Source organism: Notolabrus celidotus, chromosome 20 (genome assembly GCF_009762535.1).
Source record: "Notolabrus celidotus isolate fNotCel1 chromosome 20, fNotCel1.pri, whole genome shotgun sequence".
Classification (NCBI taxonomy): Eukaryota; Metazoa; Chordata; class Actinopteri; order Labriformes; family Labridae; genus Notolabrus; species Notolabrus celidotus.
In genome coordinates this window covers 4,965,449-4,990,344 of record NC_048291.1, presented here as the reverse complement: position 1 = coordinate 4,990,344, position 24,896 = coordinate 4,965,449, and the positions used below count along the sequence as shown (strand labels likewise).

Below are 24,896 nucleotides of genomic sequence, written 5' to 3'. Positions count from 1 at the left end.
AAAGGCCAACTAATGTTGTATCCTCCAATTCCTCAAGAGGAGGGCCGGCTGGAGGAGAGAGGCTGTGGAGATTATTCACAAGGACACCTACTCCTCCTTTCTGTACAACAGTCCCTCCCTCGCCCACCGTGGTGACCTTGGTACCTGTTCATGCTCTCATTAATCAGGACTTTAGATTGCTTTTCATCTTTTTTTCAATCCAGTAAAAAGAGGTTTTCACTTCAATTTATCATCAGCGCGCACAAGAGGTTGATTCAGCTACATTACTTGATTGTTTTGTTGTGTCAATAACATATGTCGCCCATACTTGAATCACAAATGAACGTCATAGCTCAAAGTCAACGAGAGGTTTGCAGTGAAACAGCTTTTTCTTGATGTAGTTGAAATAACATCGACATGGTGAGAGAAGCTAAGACTTTGAGCGCGAACGCTGATGGTTCTTACCTCCCCGATCATCCCGTTCCAGATCCCTCGAACCAGCTTCCCGTGCTTGCCGTTGGTGACCAGGTAGAGGTCGTAGGAGAACTTGATGGTGCGGGACAACTTCTTCAGGATGTCTATGCAGAAGCCTTTACAGCACAGCTTAGTGTACGGCTCAGTGTGACCCACGATACTGGAAGAGAAGACCAGAACAGAGCAACATTTAAACCTCCAGCTGTATCGTCTTTATTTTTCGGTCTCTTTATAAACAGGATTCTTTACCCAATAGGTTTTGTTAAAGTGGATTACAGAGACCTTATTGTTATAGATGATGCTATTAAAAACACATTAAATGATATCAATTCATGGAAAACCACCTATTATATTTTCCAATCATTTAAATTGGATATGTTGAAATAGCAATTAAACTGAGGCTCGTTTTGGAAATAGAGAAAAATAGCAGCATGTAAAATATTGACCAGTGTATGGGGTTTATATCTGTGCACACCAACATACACACACATACTCAAAGATCCTATGTGGTGAAATATTCAATCCAACTTTGAAGTCTTTCTGATTTACAATGCCACTTTTGAAGCAGTAACAGTAGTAGTTAGTAAAAGAAGTAGTCTGTATTGTGTTTGATCACTCTAACATGAACGCATTTATTGGCTTGTGTGTCTAGTAATCCAGATGTAGTAAGCGGTACCTGTGAAGCAGCTGCTGTGAACATTTGAAGGAGTTTGATGAATGAATCAAGACAGATCCAAACAAGCTGGTACAGTTTTAGAGAGGTGTAGCTTTTAGAGAAAGAGGAATAGTTCACTTCAGTGTTTCTTTTCCCTCACATCTTCTATTTTAGGGGATGTTCCCCTATGTATCTGGGCATTTAAGTCGAATCCTTTAGTCATATATTCAGCTGACAGGTTGTAGAGTTAGATGTGTGTTTCTAAGTTTTCATAGTAGCAGGTTTCCTTGGCTTTTACACTTAATACCTCTCTATGATTCTATAGTAGAATACAGCAACTCAGGTAGTTCAGTAAATGTCAGTGATATAGGGGGCTCTACTGAAAAGGAATATAAAATGAACTTAAAATACTTCATTTTTTTTGTGTTAACACTGGAAGTAGTTTTTCAACATGTCATGAAAAACATCTCCCTGCTGCGTCCATCTCTCTCTTATTCAGTTGCCCAGACCCTCATCCATGCTTTCATTGCCTTCCGGCTGGATTACTGCAATAGAGTCCTGTTCGGGGTACCCAGCAATGCCCTGGACAGGCTCCAATACGTGCAGAACTCTGCTGCTAGGGTTCTCACGCACACCAAGCCCTGGCAGCACATCACCCCCACTCTCATTCACCTCCACTTGCTCACTGTAAAGGACCACATCATCTATAAGCTCCTCCTCCTCATCTACAAATCCCTGCATGCCCTCGCCCCCAATACCTGGCCGACCTCCTCCACCAACACATTCCAACCCGGAACCTAAGGTCTTTGGACCTGGGTCTCCTCTCCATCCCCCGGAGTAGCTGCGGACCTTCAGGGGCAGAGCATTCAGTGTGGCAGCTCCTACTCTGTGGAACTCTCTCCCTCTCGACATCCACAGTGCCCCAACCCTGGACACTTTTAAGAAAGCAGTCAAAATGCACCTTTTTCTCAAGGCCTTTCCCCATTAGATTCCCCCACCTACCCCCCAGACCCCCTACCTGACCCTGTGAAGCGACCTTGGGTTTCTTGAAATATCAGTTATTATTATTATTATGAACCTGAAAGATGCTGGCCCACATGGATTTACAAGACACTAACAAAACAGATAAAAGCAACATAGAGAGAAAATCAATGACACTACTGTTAACTTACTGCTCTGTTGCACCTCATATATTAGTCCAACACTAACCATATGTTTTTCAAATCAAACAGTGCCACTGTACTGATTCAGCAAATCTAAAGCAAGATATTTTGACTTATTTCAAAGTTTTTGTACTTGTAGTTTCTCTAATCTGGTCGAAATCCAGCCCTCTGATGGGATTAGAGTTATCCTGATTGTTTTATAGTTTACCAATCCCACTATAAAGTTTGAACTCCATAAACTGAACAAACTGAAAAAAAAGTTACCTGGCTATCTGATTTTGTCAACTCTTATGTTTGTTTTTTTTTCTTTTGAACAACCCGATTTTAAGATTTGATCTTTAATCTGGTCGGTTAACTTTTGAACAACTGGGCTCAGGACAAACAGGACGAAACAGGAAGTGGAAGCTCGCCCTCTGTTAGCAGAGAGTGAAAGTCAGTCCCTCCAGAAAGTTGCGATTTCGCGATCGCAACTATCAACGCAAATTCAACCAATCAGCGCGATTTTTTCACGGCCCTGCAATTTTTTACAATCACCGCAACTTTCCCGCAAATTTGACCAATCACCTTAATCTCAGCCCCTGCACGTCATCGGTTTTGTCATCAATTTGACTTCCTTGGAACATAAACACAAGTCCTCCCTTGATCGGCACTTTTCAACAACAAATCACGCACAGAGAACGGGTGAAAAGAGGGGACAGCAGGCAGGACAAGTGACCATGACAACGTTATTATTTATAGATTGAGGGGCTCAGTGTTCGCTTGGTCTCTACCTGCAGCAGGTGTGCTTTATGAACCAGCTCTCCTCACCTCGATGCATCTGTCTCATCTTCATTGATGATTTTTACCCCCCGGTGTGTGTTAGTGACAAAGACACAACCGGGGGGACGTCTGTTTACTATTTGATGTTTGACGTTGTTGCCGTGGTTACCGTAAAAAGCTCTGCGTCTACAGCTTGATTTAATCCAGTTTGGTGAAACATCAGACACATTCAGTAAGTTTTGATCAACTCCTCGTCATCAAAGATGCAGATTAATTTCAGAGTGCCGTGAACTGACTGTGCATCAGTCGCTGCGAGGTGCATTCAGGGACCGTTGTAAATGTGCAATACAGTCCTTTCATGGCATTTTTCTGTGAATCAAGAGAATCAAAATACAGTCAGTGGCCACATCAAGAATGTTTTCTTAAAACAACTGTAATTTAGCATATTTACTTGCCCCTGAGATGTTATTGGGGGACAAAAGCAAAAAAAAAATAATCGCAACTTTCACCGCAATTTTTTTCAAAAAGCTGTCGCAAATTCAGGCTTTTTGGGCCGCAACAATCACAAAAAATCCCGCGAAATCCTGGAGGGACTGGAAAGTGTGAGGTAGTGAGGAAGGAGATAGTGACCTCCTTGCTCGTAACGAGTAGCTAGCTATGAGGTCTGGAGCTTGGTCATTTTTCAAAACAAGGTAGCATAAATTGGTGCCAATCAAATATGAAGCGTTAGATGGCTTTTATTTTGAAAAGATTTGATGTCATGAGGAATCATGATTGAATAAGGCAGGTCATAAGTGATAGTGATGGTGACAAAATCAGTACACCATAGTATCAAGGTATTTTGAGCAGTATCGTATCAATACACATGCCTAAAGTATATATCTTTTAAAACATTAAAATGCATCAGGGTTAATTAGCGAATTAAATTCAACTTTACAAAGCAGGTGAAGATCTATGATGAAAGACTGGCTTTTTCTGAATGCTGTTTCTCTGCTGGGGTCAGCAGGGATTAGTGGGAAGTTGAACAAAGTTGAACAGTTCAACAAGGGATTACAAGACAATGCTACTTTACAAAGCCATGCATCTTCCAAAAATAAAAGGGCACCACGAGTTCACAGCAGGACTGCAAAAAAAGATGGAAAACGCATGTTGAGTGAAGCAGTAAAGCAGCCAAGCAATGAGGATATTCAAAGGATTATACTGATTTAAATGATCATCATGGCTTTCGTTTTTTTTCCATATTTATATCATATCATCAATTTTAGCATTGTACACTCTACAGTTTCCCTCAAGTGTTTCAGAAGGTTAATGATGTTGAAACACAAATAACTACAGAGACCTTGCAGCTGACTGACCTCAAACAAAAGTGATCATTCCAAAGACACAACGACTGAAAAAGAAGTGATGAGCTGCCTGAGATCAGGAGCAGAGCAGCTATCTCCTTGACATAGAAGCCGGGACTCTGACGTCAGGAAATTAGGGAGATGGTAGTGGCGGTGGATGGGTGGTGGTGGTGGGGGGTTTGCAGGAGGTAGAATAAGAGCTTCTCCACACGCCTGCACATTGTGTCACGGCCCCGGCAGATGGACGGACAGCTGGGCGGACCAAAACAAATCCGACACAAATTAATCACAAGCAAACAACGGCAGACAAGAGTGAAACTCATCGGTGGATTATTTGGAGATGATAATGGCAACTTAAACAAACTTGTTAGTCTAAAATGTTATCTGAAGGGTACTACATGAGCATTTGACTTTATTCCTATATCAGTTTACAACTGCAAAGGTAAATTAACCGTCAGTTTAAAGAGAAAAATGATGCTAATAGTTCTCTTTTTACACTTCAGTCCATTTCTGTCCTATTTTCTTTAGTTGCACCTTATTTTATGGAAAGTATGGTCTGGTCACATGACAGTTTTTACCCTGGTTATTGTAATTTTGTCAACAGAGAATTTATAGATACCTTGAAGATACAAAATTGCTTCACAGTGCATTACGTATTAATCAATTTCATACACTTAGACATGCACAAATCTGTCTTGATTTACTAAAAAAACTTAACAGGATAAACATGTTTTCTCAAGATGGAAGGATCACTGTAATTCATTGTTTCATTGGTCGAATGAAGAGTTCAAAACAGTTAACTCACTTTTGAAGAATAAAAAAAAATGTATCAAAAAAACATTTTTTCTAATACTAGCTTTTGGTTTGATTATTCAACTGAGGTTGGGTGGCTTTGACTAAGTCAGAATGACTTTACTAATCAGAGATATCTTGAAAATGAGAAATGAAATGAAACTTTATTAAGAATCTATATATAAAAAAAAAAAAGTTTTTTGAAAAAAAAAAACAGAGTTATCTGTTTTTGCAAATGAACTCTTCAAATGTATTAATATTTGTATCTGCACTATAATAATACATATACAAATGTACTACTACTGATTAAAAAAATACAGATAATAATTAATTTAAAAAATGAAAAAAAAAAAATGCAAATCTTATATTGCAATATTAATTTGCGGTAACATTATTACTATTATTATTATTATTATTATTATTATTATTATTATTATTATTATTATAGCAATAAAAGAATTGCATTATTAATATTATTTTTACTATAATAATTATAACTATTACTATTTTTATTATTATTGTTGCAATGTAATAATTGCATTAAGATTATAATTAGTTTTTATTATTGTAATTTAAGAGTTGCATTATTATTATTATTATTATTATTATTATTGCAATATAAGAATTGTATTATTATAATTATTATTGTAATATACTTATTGCAGTAACATTATTATTAGTACTATTATTATGATTATTTTTGCAGTATAACAGTTTCTATAACATAATTATGAATAATATCATGAGCCTTAAGTTATTGTCATATTTTGTGTCTAAGTTGTAACAGCTACCCAACACTAGCCAGTGCTACCGCCACAACGCTGTACTACCTGGATGTAAATAAGCAGGTGTAGTTTGTCAGTATGTTAATCTAGTGTATGGAGATGAAGTTGTATGTATGCAGTGTCTGATTAAACTGCATGTAACCAGCACAGGCATGTGGACGTTAACCTGCAAAGAGGACTGAAGGCTGGGGGTCAGAGGGGCCTGCAGGATAATGATGTCAAATTGGTTTTCTGTGACCTCCTGTTAAGCCATGTTTAACAAATGGTGCTCATAGTCCTGAGTTGGAACATCCCTAGAATATTCAGCAGAGTTATGGTGTGTAATTACTTTAACACAGCTCCTCCTGATGTGACTCGTGCAGAAATAAACCACATTTTTAAACCTGAGCCCTGCATGGAGAACACACTGAGCAGGCTGGAACGCTGCCAGCTCCTCGGCAATAGTCTCATCTATTACTGAAATTGATCTGCCGCTACAAATCTATTAATGCTGCATTGCTGTTAAAACTGGCTGGTTAAAATTCTGCATATTGCATACTCAAAGTATTATATGAGACTGTCCTGCCCTCGCTGTGTCCTCACATCCCTCCCTCTCTCTCCTCCAAAGGCAGCTTATCTTTCAAATACCCGACTTTGATATGCTGTGTACTACAGCATACTAAACTGTGTTAATTAGGACACTGGCCTGAGTAATACCTACCACATGCCAAACTGCCCCACTGACCCTGGCTAAAAGACACGGCGTGCATGCTTACACACAGCTCTGATCTTCAGACAGAGCACGCAGCACCAAGCTTAGCTGACAATCTGAGGCTCAGCATACCAAGTCAAAGAAGCTGACGTAAGGGTTGAAATCAATTCCCCTTACTTATCAGCAGGATTTCCAAGAACACAGGGATGAAAATGTCCTTCAGTTTCACGTTAACAGGATGACGCCCGGTGATGTCAGTCAGGAGGAAGGAGAGAACAGAGACGAGTGCTTTGTAAAACACCTTTTACTCTGATCTGATTTAAAGGGAGAGGGGTCACAAAAGAGGCTGGATGGTTCTGTGAGTGTGTGATTAGAGCTGTGAGGAGCAGTGTGCGCTCTCTGCTTCCATCTGCCAACGTCACCAAACACATCGGAGAAGTTGTCAAATTGGCTGCTTTCCACTTAATCAAACTAGCAGAGAGAAAACGAGCAGTTGTCGTGCCTCAGGTCCTTTTTGGTTGACTCCTTCTTTCTTGTCAGGCCATCTCACAGCTTCAATTGTGTAGTTTCATTCTGCCCCCATCTAATCCTCTCAGAGAGCTCTTCATTTTTCAACCGGAGTAACTTTAACCTGGAACTATGTGCGTTTTGACCAGTGGACCCAGGGTCTAAATTTAGTTCAGGGGTAGATAATCTCCCCCCTGAAAAGCCCCTGCTAGTGGAGTAGTACTTTTCAAAGGTCCCGGGACTTTCAAGGGGCAGGGCCTGCAATGCTGAGCATGTCTGATTGGTAGATTAACTTCAGTGTTTTCATTCCGCCCGCCGTCCACAATAACATCACACACATCTGTGATTCTCTTGATTTAGCAGCTTGTAACAGTAGTCTTCTCTCAGCCCACCGTGAATGCGTCTCTCTCTGTGTTATGGTTTTAAAAGTGACCCTGTAAACTGGAGACCTTCAGCTGAACGTGTCAGTGTTTGTGGGGTTTACACAGCTGTTGAAACACAGAGGGAGTTCCTGGGAATGCAAACTAGTTTAGTTTTTATTAAGATTTCAAAATATCCTCATCAGATATTTAATGATTGTCTAAAGACGTTTATGAGGGATGCGTCCGGCTGGGGGTCTCCAGTTAACAGGGTCGCTGTTTAAACCAAAACACCGGTCAATCTCTGCCACGGCTTTTTGAGTTCAAAAGGATTTTAAAGCCGTGTTGAAACGTCTTTGCTATTCGCGCTTATCTCCTCTCACGTGTTGATTCAGTGAATCCATCTGTGATGAAATATAGCACCATCTAAAACAGCACCAGCTGAGTCTCTTCATGCTAACAGGCTAACTGTTGTGTTGCAAATAATGATACCAGCCTGTCTGTCTGCTTCTATGGTGTCATCTGTGATGACTGGCAACGTCTTTGTTTTACTGCCCTATACTGGTCTGGTGGTGTAGTGCCTTTACTTTTTGTTTCTCCATACGTCACTGGCCTGATTTACACAAGCTACCCGGGACTTCAGCCTACGGTCGAAATGCAGACAACAATGGGGGCACAGGAACCTTTAAGTTCCAGGGAAAGTAGTTCTGGGGGCTAAAAGACCCTGGAACTCTCGGTCGAAATGCACCTTCAGGGCGACTCTGAACAAAGACTGAAACTTTTGTCTTTTGGTGGAGGTGTGGTTGACCTCATTGTTAGGTATGACACATGCTCCTGAAGCTGTGATTGGTTGATACAACAAGTAGAGAAGAAATTCTCTTCATGCTTGAAATCTTATGAGATGTTGACGACATATTATGACAGATTTCACAAGTATGTTGCCATAAATCACCAAGTTTTCACCGTCTTTCTGATATTTTCTCGTCTCCTTGAGAAACTCTTCAGCCTCTTAAAAGTCCTCCTCATGACTCCCAGCAGTTTTTCACCTCAGGAGCTCTTTTAAGGGCCCAGATGCTTGGTGAATAACTTTCATCTTCACCATGATATAATCCTAACTATGAGAAAAAAAGTTTGAAGAAATAATTCAGTATTTTTCACCAGGAGCAACTCTTTGTACTGAGAAGCGTCATGAATACAGCCACTGGAGACTAGAGCCTGCAACGATTGTTTAGAAAGCAGGTCCGTCTATAACAAGATTTTTTGAATCTTATTTTCAGGATAAAAGAAACTCATCAGTCCACTTTCAAAAGGTTGCGTGTTCTTCATTCTGCCAATGACTATTAGGTTTTGTTCCTCTGAAAGCAAACAAACACCTCCCGAGCACACAAAGTCATCCGTGTGAGGAGATGTGGCAGTGAACTGGTGAGCCACAGGCTGGATGCAGAGAGCTCTAATGACACGTCACCCCTAACCCCCCCCCTCAGACCTTCAGTCTAATGGACTCTGCACCCACACATCAGGACCGGGAGGCAATGAGACGAACAGACTGAGCTCGACCACAACAAACCAAAACAAATGAACGCTTTAGAGGAAGGCGAGGCTGCCACGGCAGACCGAGAGTAAACACAGCGGTCCCAACATCCCCTGTCTCACCAGCTGCCAGGGTTCAAGCTTTTGGCTTCAAGGCGCCCGCCGATTGCTTAAAGGGAGTCTTTGGGAATAGTCACAACTCTGGGTGAGTGTGGATATACTTAGAGTAATGCTTTGGAATAGTGACTGGCAGTATGCATGTAATATGTTTCACTATATGCTACTCTCTAGATATATTCACCTCTTTTATAAGCTGTAAAGCTGCACCAGGTGATTTTTCTTCACATCTGCATCCTGCAGACTCAAAGTGAGTGAAAAAGAAACGGTCCCATCTGCTCACAGCAGAAGGGATGACAGAATAAACTTTAGAGGTTCGTTTGATGAAAATTAGGAAGAGGCAACAACATTTATGCCTCTAAATATTATATAGTTGGTTTATTATGACTACAAACTAAATGGTGGAAGCTTCAGGCAGAGAAATTTAAATTCAAGATCATCACTGAGACATACTGAAGTGACCCGATTTTGATTTTGGACAAATACAGCAGAGTAACGAATCATGAGGCTGTTAATGTTGGGGTTATAAATGTGTTAGCGCCATTACAATTAGCGCCTTTGATCCAGTTTTTAATCCTGAGTAGTTGTGCATGTTAAGTAACATTTGAGTGTCATCAGCATGAAGTCAGTTGAAGAATATGACTCCTTATGTCTTGGTGCTGTTTCACTGAGATACTTCAGCTCAGTGTTCTGCCATTGGGTGGCAATAACATTGTGCTCTTGCTTCAAAATGCAAAGAGGCTGCACAATAAATAAAGATCTGACTCTGAGCATTATTCAACTCACCAGCTCACCACAATACTTCAGACCTGGAACAAAGAACTCCATCTGGAGTTGTACCAAAGTTATTTGTCTGAACTGCTCAGCCCCAAAGACGCCTTTTAGTTTACTTTCTCTTAATTTGCATTGAGGCGTTGCATTGCCTTGCATTGAAGCTGAAAAAAAAAACACAGAGGTAAACTGTAATGATTTTTCCTTGTGTGGCTAGCCCCTTCAATTTGGTGATTCACCACAAAACAGGAACTGTGCTCAATCTGAACTCAGGCTTGAAGATGTCCCCCTAGTTGCAAAAGGAAATGTCATTAATTTACTACATGAGGTGTATCTCATAAACACTTTATTATATCCTCATCAAATTTGGTGCCAAAACACACAAAGCTGTAGTCTCTCTGTGCTGTGAAAACTGTGTATTTCTGTCAAAGGGTGTGTCCGTGACAGAGCTACAAATCTGGCATCAGACAAAATTTCTTACCATAAAAATTAAAGTTGTTGTAACTTGGCTTTATCGTATGTGCTCAACATTTCATACCAAAGGGCAGCCAGTAAATCTGTAAATATTACACCTACTGCAACCCAAATCCCTACAAGAGCACCACTCTGTTAAAGGTCCCCAAACCTGCATCTTTTCTAACTGCAGCAAAGGGAAATATTTGATCATTTTTTCAAATGGAAATGCCATGAATTTACTACATGAGGTGTATCTCATAAACACTTTATTATATCCTCATCAAATTTGGTGCCAAAATACACAAGGCCTTAGTCTCCCTGTGCTGTGAAAACTGTGTATTTCTGTCAAAGGGTATGTCTGTGACAGAGCTACAAATCTAGCATCCGAATCAATGTCTCACCATAGAAATTAAAGTTGTAGTCACTTGGCTTCATGGTTTGTGCTTAACATTTCATATCAAATGGCAGCCAGTAAATCTCTGTAAAGTGTAAACCAACTGCAACCTAAATCTCTAAAAGAGCACCACTATGTTTAAGGTCACTAACCGACATCTTTTCTAACAGCAATGAGTGAGATATTTAAATTTCTTTCCAAAAGGAAATGTCAAGAATTTACTCCATGAGGTGTATCTCATAAACACTTTATTATATCCTCATCAAATTTGGTGCCAAAACACACAAGGCCTTAGTCTCTCTGTGCTGTGAAAACTGTGTATTTCTGTCAAAGGATATGTCTGTGACAGAGCTACAAAACTAGCATCCGACTCAATGTCTCACCATAAAAATTAAAGTTGTAGTCACTTGGCTTCATGGTTTGTGCTTAACATTTCATACCAAAGGGCAGCCAGTAAATCTGTAAATATTACACCTACTGCAACCCAAATCCCTACAAGAGCACCACTCTGTTAAAGGTCCCCAAACCTGCATCTTTTCTAACTGCAGCAAAGGGAAATATTTGATCATTTTTTCAAATGGAAATGCCATGAATTTACTACATGAGGTGTATCTCATAAACACTTTATTATATCCTCATCAAATTTGGTGCCAAAACACACAAGGCCTTAGTCTCTCTGTGCTGTGAAAACTGCGTCTTTCTGTCTAAGGGTGTGTCCGTGACATATGTACAAACCTAGCATCAGACTCAATGTCTCACCATAGAAATTAAAGTTGTAGTCACTTGGCTTCATGGTTTGTGCTTAACATTTCATACCAAATGGCAGCCAGTAAATCTCTGTAAAGTGTAAACCTACTGCAACCTAAATCTCTAAAAGAGCACCACTATGTTTAAGGTCACTAACCGGCATCTTTTCTAACAGCAATGAGTGAGATATTTAAATTTCTTTCCAAAAGGAAATGTCAAGAATTTACTCCATGAGTTGTATCTCATAAACACTTTATTATATCCTCATCAAATTTGGTGCCAAAACACACAAGGCCTTAGTCTCTCTGTGTTGTGAAAACTGTGTATTTCTGTCAAAGGGTACGTCTGTGACAGAGCTACAAAACTAGCATCCGACTCAATGTCTCACCATAGAAATTAAAGTTGTAGTAATTTGGCTTTATCGTATGTGCTCAACATTTCATACCAAAGGGCAGCCAGTAAATCTGTAAATATTACACCTATGGCAACCCAAATCCCTACAAGAGCACCACTCTGTTAAAGGTCCCCAAACCTGCATCTTTTCTAACTGCAGCAAAGGGAAATATTTGATCATTTTTTCAAATGGAAATGCCATGAATTTACTACATGAGGTGTATCTCATAAACACTTTATTATATCCTCATCAAATTTGGTGCCAAAACACACAAGGCCTTAGTCTCTCTGTGCTGTGAAAACTGTGTATTTCTGTCAAAGGGTGTGTCTGTGACAGAGCTACAAAACTAGCATCCGACTCAATGTCTCACCATAAAAATTAAAGCTGTAGTCTCTTGGCTTCATGGTTTGTGCTTAACATTTCATACCAAATGGCAGCCAGTAAATCTCTGTAAAGTGTAAACCTACTGCAACCTAAATCTCTAAAAGAGCACCACTATGTTTAAGGTCACTAACCGGCATCTTTTCTAACAGCAATGAGTGAGATATTTAAATTTCTTTCCAAAATGAAATGTCAAGAATTTACTCCATGAGTTGTATCTCATAAACACTTTATTATATCCTCATCAAATTTGGTGCCAAAATACACAAGGCCTTAGTCTCCCTGTCCTGTGAAAACTGTGTCTTTCTGTCTAAGGGTATGTCCGTGACAGTGTGAAAAATCTAGCATCAGACTCAATGTCTCACCATAAAAATTATAGCTGTTGTAGTAACTTGGCTTCATTGTATGTGCTCAACATTTCATTCCAAATGTAAATCCCTAAAAGAGCACAACTCTGTTGAAGACCCCCAAACCTGCACCTTTTCTGACAGGACCAAAGTGAAACATCAGAATTTTCTGTCTGTGTTCAAAAGAGATTATTAGGCTTTGCATTTCCATTAGTACGTTTACAACCTGAGGTCTGTGCAAGGAAGCCTTGTTGGCGTTTGGATTAATGGCTTGTGCAGCACCTCTTCTGAACCTGTCCCTGTTTGAAGCAGGTTAAACGCTTGAGTTGGGAAGAGCTGCTCTCTGAAAAAAACACTCTTCCATCACACTTCACACTCGACACTGCTCTCGTTTGAACCCTCTGCACTACCCCAACCACATGCAACGTCTACGTGCAAGCTACCTAAAAGATGTGGAGAAACTTGTAGCACATGCTAGTTGATATAGGGGTAAAACTTTATAGTAAAGGCCCTGTGAGGAGTTTTGAAATGGCTGAGAAACAGACTGAAAATGATACTGATGCCGCTTTATAACCTTCAATAGCAAACAAGTCCATCAGCAGCAACACTGGCACCTTCTCTGTTGTAATTTTTAATGCCTGAAACTGCCCTGGGGGGGTAGGTGTCAGACCAGATGATGGACATCTCACTTCAGAAACAGCCTTTATTTGACTGTTTTCATGGAAAATAATCACATTGCCTGATAAAGTTGACTGTTGAACACAACAGGATGAGGCTTTAGTTGAAAACACTACTTTTGCATGTAAAGGACAAGAGATAAGAGGTATCACTTTGTCCACAAGGGGGGCGCCAGAATCGATACAAAACAAAAGTTCCTCACAGTACCTTTAACTACTTAACTCATCATCTGTAAAGCATTGTTCATACATTAATACTCATTTATATATCATGTACAAACACAGTTATAAATGTTTTATTATTCATGAATATGACTCTCTATAATGTGTTAACTAACTCTTTGTTCATACTTTATAAATGATGGATTCACCAATTACAAATAGGCTATTATGGTCATTATAAACCAGTTATAAACACATTTACAGGTTATGATTCTAACATTTAGTAAGGGTTAGTGAACACCTTATTACATAGCAAATTATGATTAATCAAGGTAGTCACAAAGGACTTATAAGCTGCTTGTTCCAGGTTTTGTGAGCTGATCTAAAGTGAGGACTTTATACGCTTTACAAATAATTCATTAATGAGATTTAAGACCAGCAGCACCTTAAAAAACAGAATCCAAGTTATTGTTCAGCTTTGCAGCTGCATTTGAACTTTTATTTGAGTTTTCCACTGTGAGATTTTCTTTTTCAGTTGCAGAGTATTTTAAGTTCATATGAAGAGTTATTTTGATAAACGCGGTTTTATACAGAGGTTGTTTCCTTTTAATAAACACAAGTTTAAGTCCATGTGTTGTGTCTCTTTCCTTATTCGGTTGAATCAATATCTGTGACTTCTGTGTTTTAAGGTGCTGCTGGTCTTAAATCTCATTAATGAATTATTCGTAAAGCATAAAAAGTCCTCACTTTAGATCAGCTCACAACACCATGAACAAGCAGCTTATAAGTCCTTTGTGACTACCTTGATTAATCATAATTTGCTATGTAATAAGGTGTTCACTAACCCTTACTAAATGTTAGAATCCTAACCTGTAAATGTGTTTATAACTGGTTTATAATGACCATAATAGCTCATTTGTAATTGGTGAATCCATCATTTATAAAGTATGAACAAATAGTTAGTTAACACATTATAGAGAGTCATATTCATGAATAATAAAACATTTATAACTGTGTTTGTACATGATATATAAATGAGTATTAATGTATGAACAATGCTTTACAGATGATGAGGTAAGTATTAATTAATGCTTAATTAATGCATAATTAATGCTTAAAAGTGTGTAGTTAATACAAAGTGTTACCGATACAGGCTCTAAATCAGTGTGATTGAGACTTTGGTTGGCATCAAAATGACACAATGCAAAGCTGTCGAAGCTTACAGACATTACATCTTGAGAATCCTTGAAGTTAGAAGTTCCTAAGTGCAGCTTTTTGGTGTTGCGTTCTTGATCCTGTTGCTCCAAGGCTCATGGGAGCTCATTCTCCGCCTCCGCCACACTCAGCCTCAGCTTTAATTAAATCTACTTATGATCTAACCCCCTTGATAGCAGCTAATCTATGATGACATTATCTTCCCAGGTCAATACAAGCATTCACCAGGGCATCGCCTCTAAATGAATCTACGCCACTGTGCTCTGAAGCAGGAGAGAGTATTCCCCGGACACAAAATAAATAAGGAAGCTTTGGATATTTCTGATTCCACTGGAGGACCATGCAAGACTCAAAGGGAATATCTTGTGTTAACTGCTTTGGGCTGCTTCAGTCTGAGCCCTGCTCTGGTGGCTTTATGTCAGGCCTCTCTGTGGACCAATGAGGGAGCCACACAGATGGTCCGCCTGGCAGGCTGGATGTATGGTATCGAAGGGGGTTGAGGGATTGAAATAGACAAACCTGCATCACCAATGACTCCCCGTTTAGAAAGCACTGATGCGGGCCAGATTTGTTTGAATTTTTGAGCTGCAGGGGGAAGTTTAGGTTGTGGATGAGATGCAGGGACAGAAAGGCGAGTCTGTGTTGAACAGATGGAACAGCTTTCTCAGCTTGTTCTCAAAAAGAGTGGCTGATAAAGTGTTGGCACACTTTAACTCATAATTTACAAGAATTTGCAGCTCAGAAATACCATGCGCTAGGACTTTGACTTAATTAGGAAACAGCTTTGTGATTTAATAGCTGCTCCTCACAAAGATGACTGGCAAATTTACCCACTGAAATATCTTGCTTTTTTCATTTACAACCAAATTTTACAGACCTGGTTACCTCCATTTATCAGTATCATATCAGCAGAAATGATTGAAGGCCTGATTCTTAAAAGGACTGCAGGTTTTTTGTTCCTTCACTGGTTCCTAACCTTGTTTCTTTGGTTTCCTACTTGATTTCAGAAAAGCTGTTCCCACCAGGACCCGTCACAAAAATGATGCATTGCTGTCGAAAATAAACATCAGTTTGATTGTTCTTACTAAAAGGAAGTGATACAAAAAAGTTAAATTTTACACATTTGCATCTACAGGCATAGCTATTATGTGCAGATCTAATATTGACAACCTCAGAGCGGACAATGCTTTGCGCCCCACAAGAACTCAGTCGCACTCCTTAGGGCTTAAAGGTGACATATCATGCAAAATGGACATTTTTAATGGTTCTCTACCTGAAATATGTTTCCCTGGCATGTCTACAAACCCCCTGAAAATGAAAAAAATCCATTCTGCCCCTGTTTTGATTTCTACACCTTTCTGTAAATGTGTGCTGAAACGAGCCGTTTCAGACTTCCGTGTTTTTGTTACGTAACAACAATATCCGGTCTGTCACGGAGGTCAGAGCTCGGAGCTTGTTCAGACCATAGACTGTATAAAATAATACTGAATCCCCCCTCCGTTTTTCATTACCTGCACAAATGTGTGGTAACAAGGAGCTTAGGAGGGAGGCATGCTAGTTGTAGGCTGTCTTAATAAACACAAAGGTCGGTTTTACTCCCCACGTCTGCAGATTTTAAGATCTAGTGGATGATTTTTAGTTTTCATGGATAAGTGCTAGCGCTAGTTAGCATAGTTACATAGCTACATGTCGTAGCTGTAGCTGTGTACCAAGACACACGTCGACATACTGACAAATAAAACAACATGAAACACTAAATCTGTGACCAATCCTTCAGAAAAGGTCCCGCTGCCTTTCTGGCAGAGGTCGGTTTTACTCCCCACGTCTGCAGATTTGAAGATCTAGTGGATGATTTTCATTTGTCATGGATAAGTGCTAGCGCTAATTAGCATAGCCACATAGCTACATGTTCATAGCTGTAGCTGTAGCTGTGTACCAAGACACACGTCGACATACTGACAAATAAAACAACAAGAAACACTAAATCTGTGACCAATACTTCAGAAAGGTCCTGCTACAGGCGCCGCTCCGTCAGGATCAGATTCTGGATCAGATTCAGAGGGTTGAAGTAACGTGATCTCTGAGCAGCTGTGTATATTCAGCCAACATGTAAACATTAGATCAACGTGCTGGACAGCCGAGGCACATCCACTTCCTGAGGGGGCGTGGTCAGAGAGAAAACAGAGTGTTCTGAGGAGGACTGAAGGAGACATGTTTTGGGGACCTCTTAGACCAATATATATTGATGAAAAAAGCATGATATGTCACCTTTAACATCCGAATTCCACCAGATCCATGTCGAGTCCATCTTGAATTTGCTGCGGTCAGGCTCCACGCTCTCTCGTCCGTCACGGAACAGGACCGCCAGACAGCTAGAGTCACGTGACCGAGGTTTTCCCTTGATAATCACTGAATCAAGGATTTTCCTCCTCCTCTCCTTGTCCATGTTGTCTTTCTGGTCCTCTGAAAACCTCTGACCTGTTGACTCCAGACCCGACTCCGCTCATCATGACTGTTTGTTGTTGTAGTGAAGTGAAATACAATCTGGTGATTACAGAGTGTTTTATTCTGAAAATTAACCGGATGTTTTCATTTTGATTTGGTGCCTGACTTCCTGTCCTGCTCCATCTGCTCTGTTGAGATTGATGCGTCGTGCTCCGGCATCTAGCAAAGTAGAAGTCTTGCGTATCTGATCCAGAGGGCTCCGATCCTGCCGGATCAGATACGCCAGACTTAATGCAAATTGAGCAGATCCAGTGGAAGTTAACACATTGACTAGAATAGAAACCTGACGGATTGGAGTCGGACTGGACACGGATCTGGGGGAATGTGTCTTCACTTCGACAGCTGGAAGTGCAGAGAAGCACCTCTCCAACCTTAATTGCGCTCTCATTGGTCACTGCTCAGGGTTAGGGTTAGGGGCCTAACTCCAAAAGGGACTGCAGGGTTTTTGCTCCTTCAGTGGTTCCTAATCTTGTTTCTTTGGTGTCCTATTTGATTTTAGAAAAGCTGACTCCACCAGGACCCTACCACAAAAATTATTATGCATTGCTGTCGAAAATAAAAATCAATGTTATTGTTCTTACCAAAAGAAGTGATACAAAAATATTAAATTTTACAGAGCAGGACCACTGGGCAGCTAGAGTTATCTGAATCCAGGATTCTCCTCCTCCAGACTTAATGCAAACGGAGCAGATCCAGTGGAAGTTAACACATTGACTAGAATAGAAACCTGGCGGATCGGAGACGGACCGGACACAGATCTGGTGGAAAATGGCTTCAAGTCTCACTTTGTGCAAACATCTGTCTTCACTTCAACAGCTGGAAGTGCAGACAAGCACCTCTTAACCTTAATTGCGCTCTCATTGGTCACTGCTCAGCTGACCAGCATGCAGATTGCCTCATTGAACTCCTTATTGACTTGATCTGCTCCTGCTTTGGATTTTTTCCACCATTTTCCATCAATGGGGATTTCGAACTTCGTTCACTGGCAGGATGATTTGGTTAGCATGAGCGATGAAGCACTACAGAGCTCCACGGCACTGAAGGGACATGATCTTCATCTTCTGTCCCCTTCATCTTGTTAACACTATTGTCAGTAATGGGTAATGGCCAGTGCTTCTCTCCCCCCACTAATGAACAGCAGCATCAGTCCGTAGGTGTTGAGGATGGATGACACAGCCTAATCGTCCCATCTAATTGATACCCCAGCATGCAGCACATATATTTTCCTGATTGGGTCACAGGTGATCCCTGGGATATTGCACTCTGGCCGAGCGGTCTAATGAGTAGCTCACCTCATTGAGTGATAAGAAGCCATGCCAGGGCTAATGGCAGGGGAAGAGCCTCTTAATCTCACACCTAATGGCACTCTCAAGTTGGATACAAAATCAATTAAACTGGGCGCGTTAACATGTGAGAGTACATGTGGGACTGTACCGTGACAGTAAAAAGGTTTGCATAAGCAGAAATCTTTAACTTGAGGTGTACTGTTATAAAGTGAAAGATGATGGACTTTTTTTTTTACCTTTAAACCATCTTCAAAACATCACAGATGCACACAGTTGTATCAGGAGAAATCAGCCATATTTTCAATGTTTAATAACTTGCAGCTGTGCAGTATCGCTGCACAACATTTACCGTCAAGTTTGTGCTCTGGTTTTGGTGTTATGGGGTCATGGTTTGAGCAATTCTGGGTTTAAATGGTCCATTTTGTGATGAAAGACTCCAATGACATATGGAACCCACTTCTCAAGCCTTTAGACGCTGCGCTGAGCACCGCTAGATATCTTAGATTTCATCTGGAGTTTACAACCCTGAGATTAAGAAGCTCATGCTCCACCAGCTGAGCTTACTAAACTACTTCTTCCTTTTGATAACATCAATTTTCCCTTTTCAGGGCCCAGTTTTTGTTCTTTAAGACCTAAAAGTAGTGCTTGATACCTGACGATAGCTGCACACAACGGACAGAAGTGTGGGGATTATGCATCCGCTTTGCATATTTACTTAGAGATGCAATACCAAGACGCTTTGGTTCCCAACAAACAGTGAATGATACATAATTCTTGAGACAATTATGTAAAGACGTACTCACAAACAACATCCGTTAGGAGTCTAATCTGTTTGTTTGTGATTTGATCCAAGGCTGAAACGTGGCCGCTTCTCCAGCCTTTACACCATACTTAACACTACGTAGGGGAAGGTAGAGCGTGCAAAGATTGGTTTCTGGACCAAACCTTGTTCTCGCCCTGGCTCTGCCTTCCTTGCCCACCTTCCAACATCTTGTTACAGATTATTCTCTCTCTTTTCTCTCTATTCTCCTCCCTCTATCCCCCTGCAAAGTAGGGAGGTAGAGCGTAAAGCCTGAGCTCCAGCTTCTCACCCCGGGTCTGGCTTCCTTGCCCTCTTTCTAACATCTTGTTACAGACTCTTCTCATCTCTCTTTCCCTCTACAAAGGGATGAGAGAGGAAGGTAGAGCATACAGCCTTCTCGCCCTGGCTCTGCTTTCCCTGTCCTTTTTCTATCATCTTGTTACAGACTCTTCTCATCCCTCTTTCTGTCTGCAAAGGGGGGACTTGGGTGAGGTAGAGCATACATGCTTCTTGCCCTGGCTCTGCCTTCCCTGTCCTCTTTCTTACATCTTATTACAGACTCTTCTCATCTCTCTTCCCCTCTACAAAGGGATGAGAGGGGGAGGTAGAGCATACAGGCTTCTTGCCCTGGCTCTGCTTTCCCTGTCCTTTTTCTAACATCTTGTTACAGACTCTTCTCATCCCTCTTTCTGTCTGCAAAGGGGGGAATTGGGTGAGGTAGAGCATACAGGCTTCTTGCCCTGGCTCTGCCTTCCCTGTCCTCTTTCTGACAACTTGTTACAGACTCTTCTCATCTCTCTTTCCCTCTACAAAGGGATGAGAGAGGAAGGTAGAGCATACAGCCTTCTCGCCCTGGCTCTGCTTTCCCTGTCCTTTTTCCAACATCTTGTTACAGACTCTTCTCATCCCTCTTTCTGTCTGCAAAGGGGGGAATTGGGTGAGGTAGAGCATACAGGCTTCTTGCCCTGGCTCTGCCTTCCCTGTCCTCTTTCTGACAACTTGTTACAGACTCTTCTCATCTCTCTTTCCCTCTACAAAGGGATGAGAGAGGAAGGTAGAGCATACAGCCTTCTCGCCCTGGCTCTGCTTTCCCTGTCCTTTTTCTAACATCTTGTTACAGACTCTTCTCCTGTCTCGTCTCCTGTGCAAAGTGGGAGGTGGGGGAGGTAGAGCGTACTGGCTTCTCGTCCTGGCTCTGCCTTGCCTGCCCTCTTTCTAACATCTTTTTTACAGACTTTTCTCATCTGTTTTTCCCTCTACAAAAGAATGAGAGAGGAAGGTAGAGCATACAGCCTTCTCGCCCTGGCTCTGCCTTCCCTGTCCTCTTTCTTACATCTTATTACAGACTCTTCTCATCTCTCTTTCCCTTTACAAAGGGATGAGAGGGGTAGGTAGAGCATACAGGCTTCTCGCCCTGCTTCTGCCTTCCCTGTCCTCTTTCTTACATCTTGTTACAGACTCTTCTCATCCCTCTTTCTGTCTGCAAAGGGGGGAATTGGGTGAGGTAGAGCATACAGGCTTCTTGCCCTGGCTCTGCCTTCCCTGTCCTCTTTCTGACAACTTGTTACAGACTCTTCTCATCTCTCTTTCCCTCTACAAAGGGATGAGAGAGGAAGGTAGAGCATACAGCCTTCTCGCCCTGGCTCTGCTTTCCCTGTCCTTTTTCTAACATCTTGTTACAGACTCTTCTCCTGTCTCGTCTCCTGTGCAAAGTGGGAGGTGGGGGAGGTAGAGCGTACTGGCTTCTCGTCCTGGCTCTGCCTTGCCTGCCCTCTTTCTAACATCTTTTTTACAGACTCTTCTCATCTGTTTTTCCCTCTACAAAAGAATGAGAGAGGAAGGTAGAGCATACAGCCTTCTCGCCCTGGCTCTGCCTTCCCTGTCCTCTTTCTTACATCTTATTACAGACTCTTCTCATCTCTCTTTCCCTTTACAAAGGGATGAGAGGGGTAGGTAGAGCATACAGGCTTCTCGCCCTGCTTCTGCCTTCCCTGTCCTCTTTCTTACATCTTGTTACAGACTCTACTTATCTCTCTCGCCCTGAGAAAAAGGGGGAGAGGGGGAGGTAGAGCGTACAGGCTTCTCGCCCTGGCTCTGCCCTCTTACAAGCATCTCTACTTGTCTCTATTTTTTACCTCTTTTGGCATGTTGGTACGGTGGGAAATTAAAGCTAGCGTAAAGCAAGGCGGTTCTTGGATGCCGGAGCTAACTGTCAAGTCCTCGAGGTGTCGTGGTCCTGACTTAATGAAACACTGTTGAAACAAGGTGCCCACTTCACAACCCTAGTGATATCACAACTCACTCTCCTCATACATCTTCATGCTTGGGCGTTGGGGAACATTAGGGGCCATGTGGAAGCTTATCTTAACAGTAAAGCATAACTGATGGGGTGAGAGCAAGAAGGCAAATGTAGAGGGGATAGATGTCTGAGTTGGGCTTAATGTCTGCAAGTACTAAGATTTTAAACCTCTGGCATCAGAAGGCCTGCCCATCAGTCTGTTTTTGCTCCGTTCTTATCAATAAACTCATTTGATGCTGCGATAAGCAACCTGTCTCATGTCTTTCCACAAACCTGACTTCATTTGCTTTATTAGCCTTCAGTTTGATACCTACTGATTCCCGCTGAGGTTGGCTTAAACAGCCAAGCTGGAAACATGCTAAAGCTAATTGACAACTGGTGCACTGCCAGACCTTTAAAATTAAAACACCTGCTCTACAATTTGTGTCCGGTGCTCAGGGGTAGTAAACATAAACAGGCAATTAAGAGTCACAGCGCTTACCCACCAAGGCAGGCACTTAACTGAATATTGTGTATCTGAACCGCTTTGAAGGAAAGGATTCTCTCTTTGTGCTCCTTAATGGAACTTATTGGGTCTTGAGTGGGAGCCAAGACCAACATTTCAAGGCTTCTGCTGCAGCCACAGTTAGCAATAACGTGCCCTCTCCTCTTGACACCATTGTTCACAGTCCAAAGGGCAACTTGAGACATAGGAACAGGGTTGGGGTATGGGGGCATGTCCATGGGCGTATATTTAGAGACATTTATTCAAGCTAAATCTCCATTATGTAACTGCTGGTGGCTTTTAGGATTGGATTTCACCATTTTTGCTCTTGCTGTCTGCAGCCAATGCCCACTGAAATGCTAGTTGAGGACACTCTTGTTACAACAAATGGCATTTGGAACACTTCTGAAACCAAAATCTGGCTTTTTGGGGCAGATTCTGCAAATGGGGATTAATTGCTTGGAAAGAAATAATTCGGAGCACATAAAGAAGTTTCAAAAGGATCATGTACTTCTATATAGCAATGAGTGACATATCTTTTTCTGGTGTAGTTAGAGGGGGAACATGGAATTGTTTTTAAACTTAAAGCGTGCTTCAATTCAATTCAGTTCAATACCTTTATTTATTCTTGAAAAGACATTGAGGTTTCCCTCATTTCAAAGTCGTCGAGATCACAGGCACATTAGAAATAACGAAGAAAACACACACAATGAATTAATGGAACTTAATGGGTCTTTCGTTGGAGCCAAGACCAACATTTCAAGGTTTCAGTTTTCAGTGACACCATTGTTCACAGTCCAAAGGGCAACTTGAGACATAGGAACAGGGTTGGGGTATGAGGGCATGTCCATGGGCGTCAGTTTGGAGACATTCATTCAAGCTAAATCTGCGTTATGTAACTGCTGGTGGCTTTAAGTATTGGATTTCACCCTTTTTGTTCTTGCTGTCTGCAGCTTGATGATACTCTTTGTACAACAAATGGCAATCGGAACATTTGTAAAACCAAAATATGGCTTTTTGAGGCAGATTCTGTAAATGGGGATTACTAGCTTGGAAATTAGATGATTTGGAGCACATAAAGAAAACAGTGTATTTAAAAGGTTCACGTTTTTCTATATATCAATGAGCTAGCTGTCTTTTTCGGACATATTTAGAGGGGAACATGGAATTGTTTTTGAACTTAAAGCATGCCTCCGTTTGTAGCCATAAATCATGTCAGCTTAACCCAATCACATTTGAAACAGAGCACAATCGTTCAAATGCAATCAAACAACTCTTAAGAACTCCTCTTGTTGAGTGTTAGCATTACTTACGCTTCCGTCTTGTTGGACTGCCGTCTGCAGGGCACGGTGTTGCTGACACAAGTACCCGTCAAAGGGTCCACCGCCTCCACGATGACAAAGGGCCTCTCCTCCAGCGTGGCCACCGTCAGATGCCTGTAATCCGACACCGGCTCCAGGTAGGTGCCGTAGCGAGGCCACACGGGGTATCTCATTTGCAGGATGCCCGACTCGTAGTTCCCCACCTGCGGGCGTTTTGAGAGCAGAGGAGGAGCAACATGAGGCGGTGAAAAATCTCTGCACCAAACTCCAGATGGTCACCATTATGTATGACATTGATGTGTTCAGCGGAAACACAGGAGAGCAATGATTCTTTAAAAGGGTCACATTTATAAACAGCTGAGGACGCTGGGAAGCTGTTAAAGTCAGACATGAAGAGAAATAAAGGTGAGATACATCGCCCACTTTGCCCTTCATTCATCACTGAAGCTACTATAAACACTAGCTATCACTACTTCAAATCTTAACACAGCTGCCGCTCTGAACGTTGTTATCACACGTCTTTGTGGTCGTCGCATCTGGACCCGGTGCAGCAAGCAGCTCCTCACATCATCAACAGTTCACAGGAAATTGATTTTAAGGTCACTTGGGATGTACAGAGTGCAATTATACATCTAACGCAGCGAAAGCAATTCCTTCCCTTGCTCTATTACCAGTTAGCTCATTTTAATTGGACGTAGTGGGGGAAATGAGCGTTCGAGCAAACCGAATGTATAATCAAGATCTGAATTAAACATTTCAAGCTTGCTTATTCGAAGCAGCCGTGACCTGTTAAGTAGCGCGATGCACATATTTGACTCTCTGACTCCTGCTGGGAAAACCAGGCAGAGGGGGGAAAAAAGAAAAGCAGGTCACAGAGGACCAGTTAGACCAATTACCAAAACACCAACAGTGAATGCTAATGATAAGCGGTGCGATTAGCTGCTGCCATAACACAAAAACTGAACTGCAAACAGATTTAAACATTTATTCGCTCCACACAAAATAATTTGAACAGCTTGACCTCATTATCTTTTAAACATCTACATTTACTTTGTTCTCAGGGGGACATCTCTAAGCTGCTGATTGCTTTAAAGTAACTTAAACCATAAGCAGTAGTGATGAGAGCAACAATGTGGAGAGTTATGACATCTGCCTCATTTATGTTTAAAGGTTTGTCGACTGCAAAGCTCAGAGAAGGAGAGCTGAATGAGGACAGAAATGTCTGCATGAATATTCCTGCAGGAGTCCCGTCCACCTCGTCGAACGATTACTTCAATGGAAATGTTTAATTTCATGTGAATTACAACCAACAAGCAGACTAATGTATTAACTTGATCAATAATTGAAATGTTCAGTTTATTCTGGTGGAAGTGTTACTGACAGTGGAATTAGAAGGTCTATTTAATATCTGGGAGGGGCTACTCATTGAGTTTGGTGGTGTAATCATCCCAGAGCAGAGTCAGGTCTGTGTGTGGTTGTGGCTGATTGAGAGCAGGTGCG

General features: G+C 41.5%; 1 protein-coding gene across 1 annotated transcript in view; it reads right to left on the bottom strand.

The window, feature by feature from the left end:
- grin2ca (glutamate receptor, ionotropic, N-methyl D-aspartate 2Ca) overlaps positions 1-24,896 on the bottom strand; it is a 97,758-nt gene that overhangs the window by 22,918 nt on the left and 49,944 nt on the right. The window contains exons 4-5 of the mRNA XM_034710605.1: positions 23,388-23,599; positions 445-613 (exon numbers count right to left, since the gene is read on the bottom strand). Of these exons, the coding sequence (XP_034566496.1) occupies positions 445-613; positions 23,388-23,599 (381 nt within the window). The remainder of the gene's footprint in view (positions 1-444; positions 614-23,387; positions 23,600-24,896) is intronic.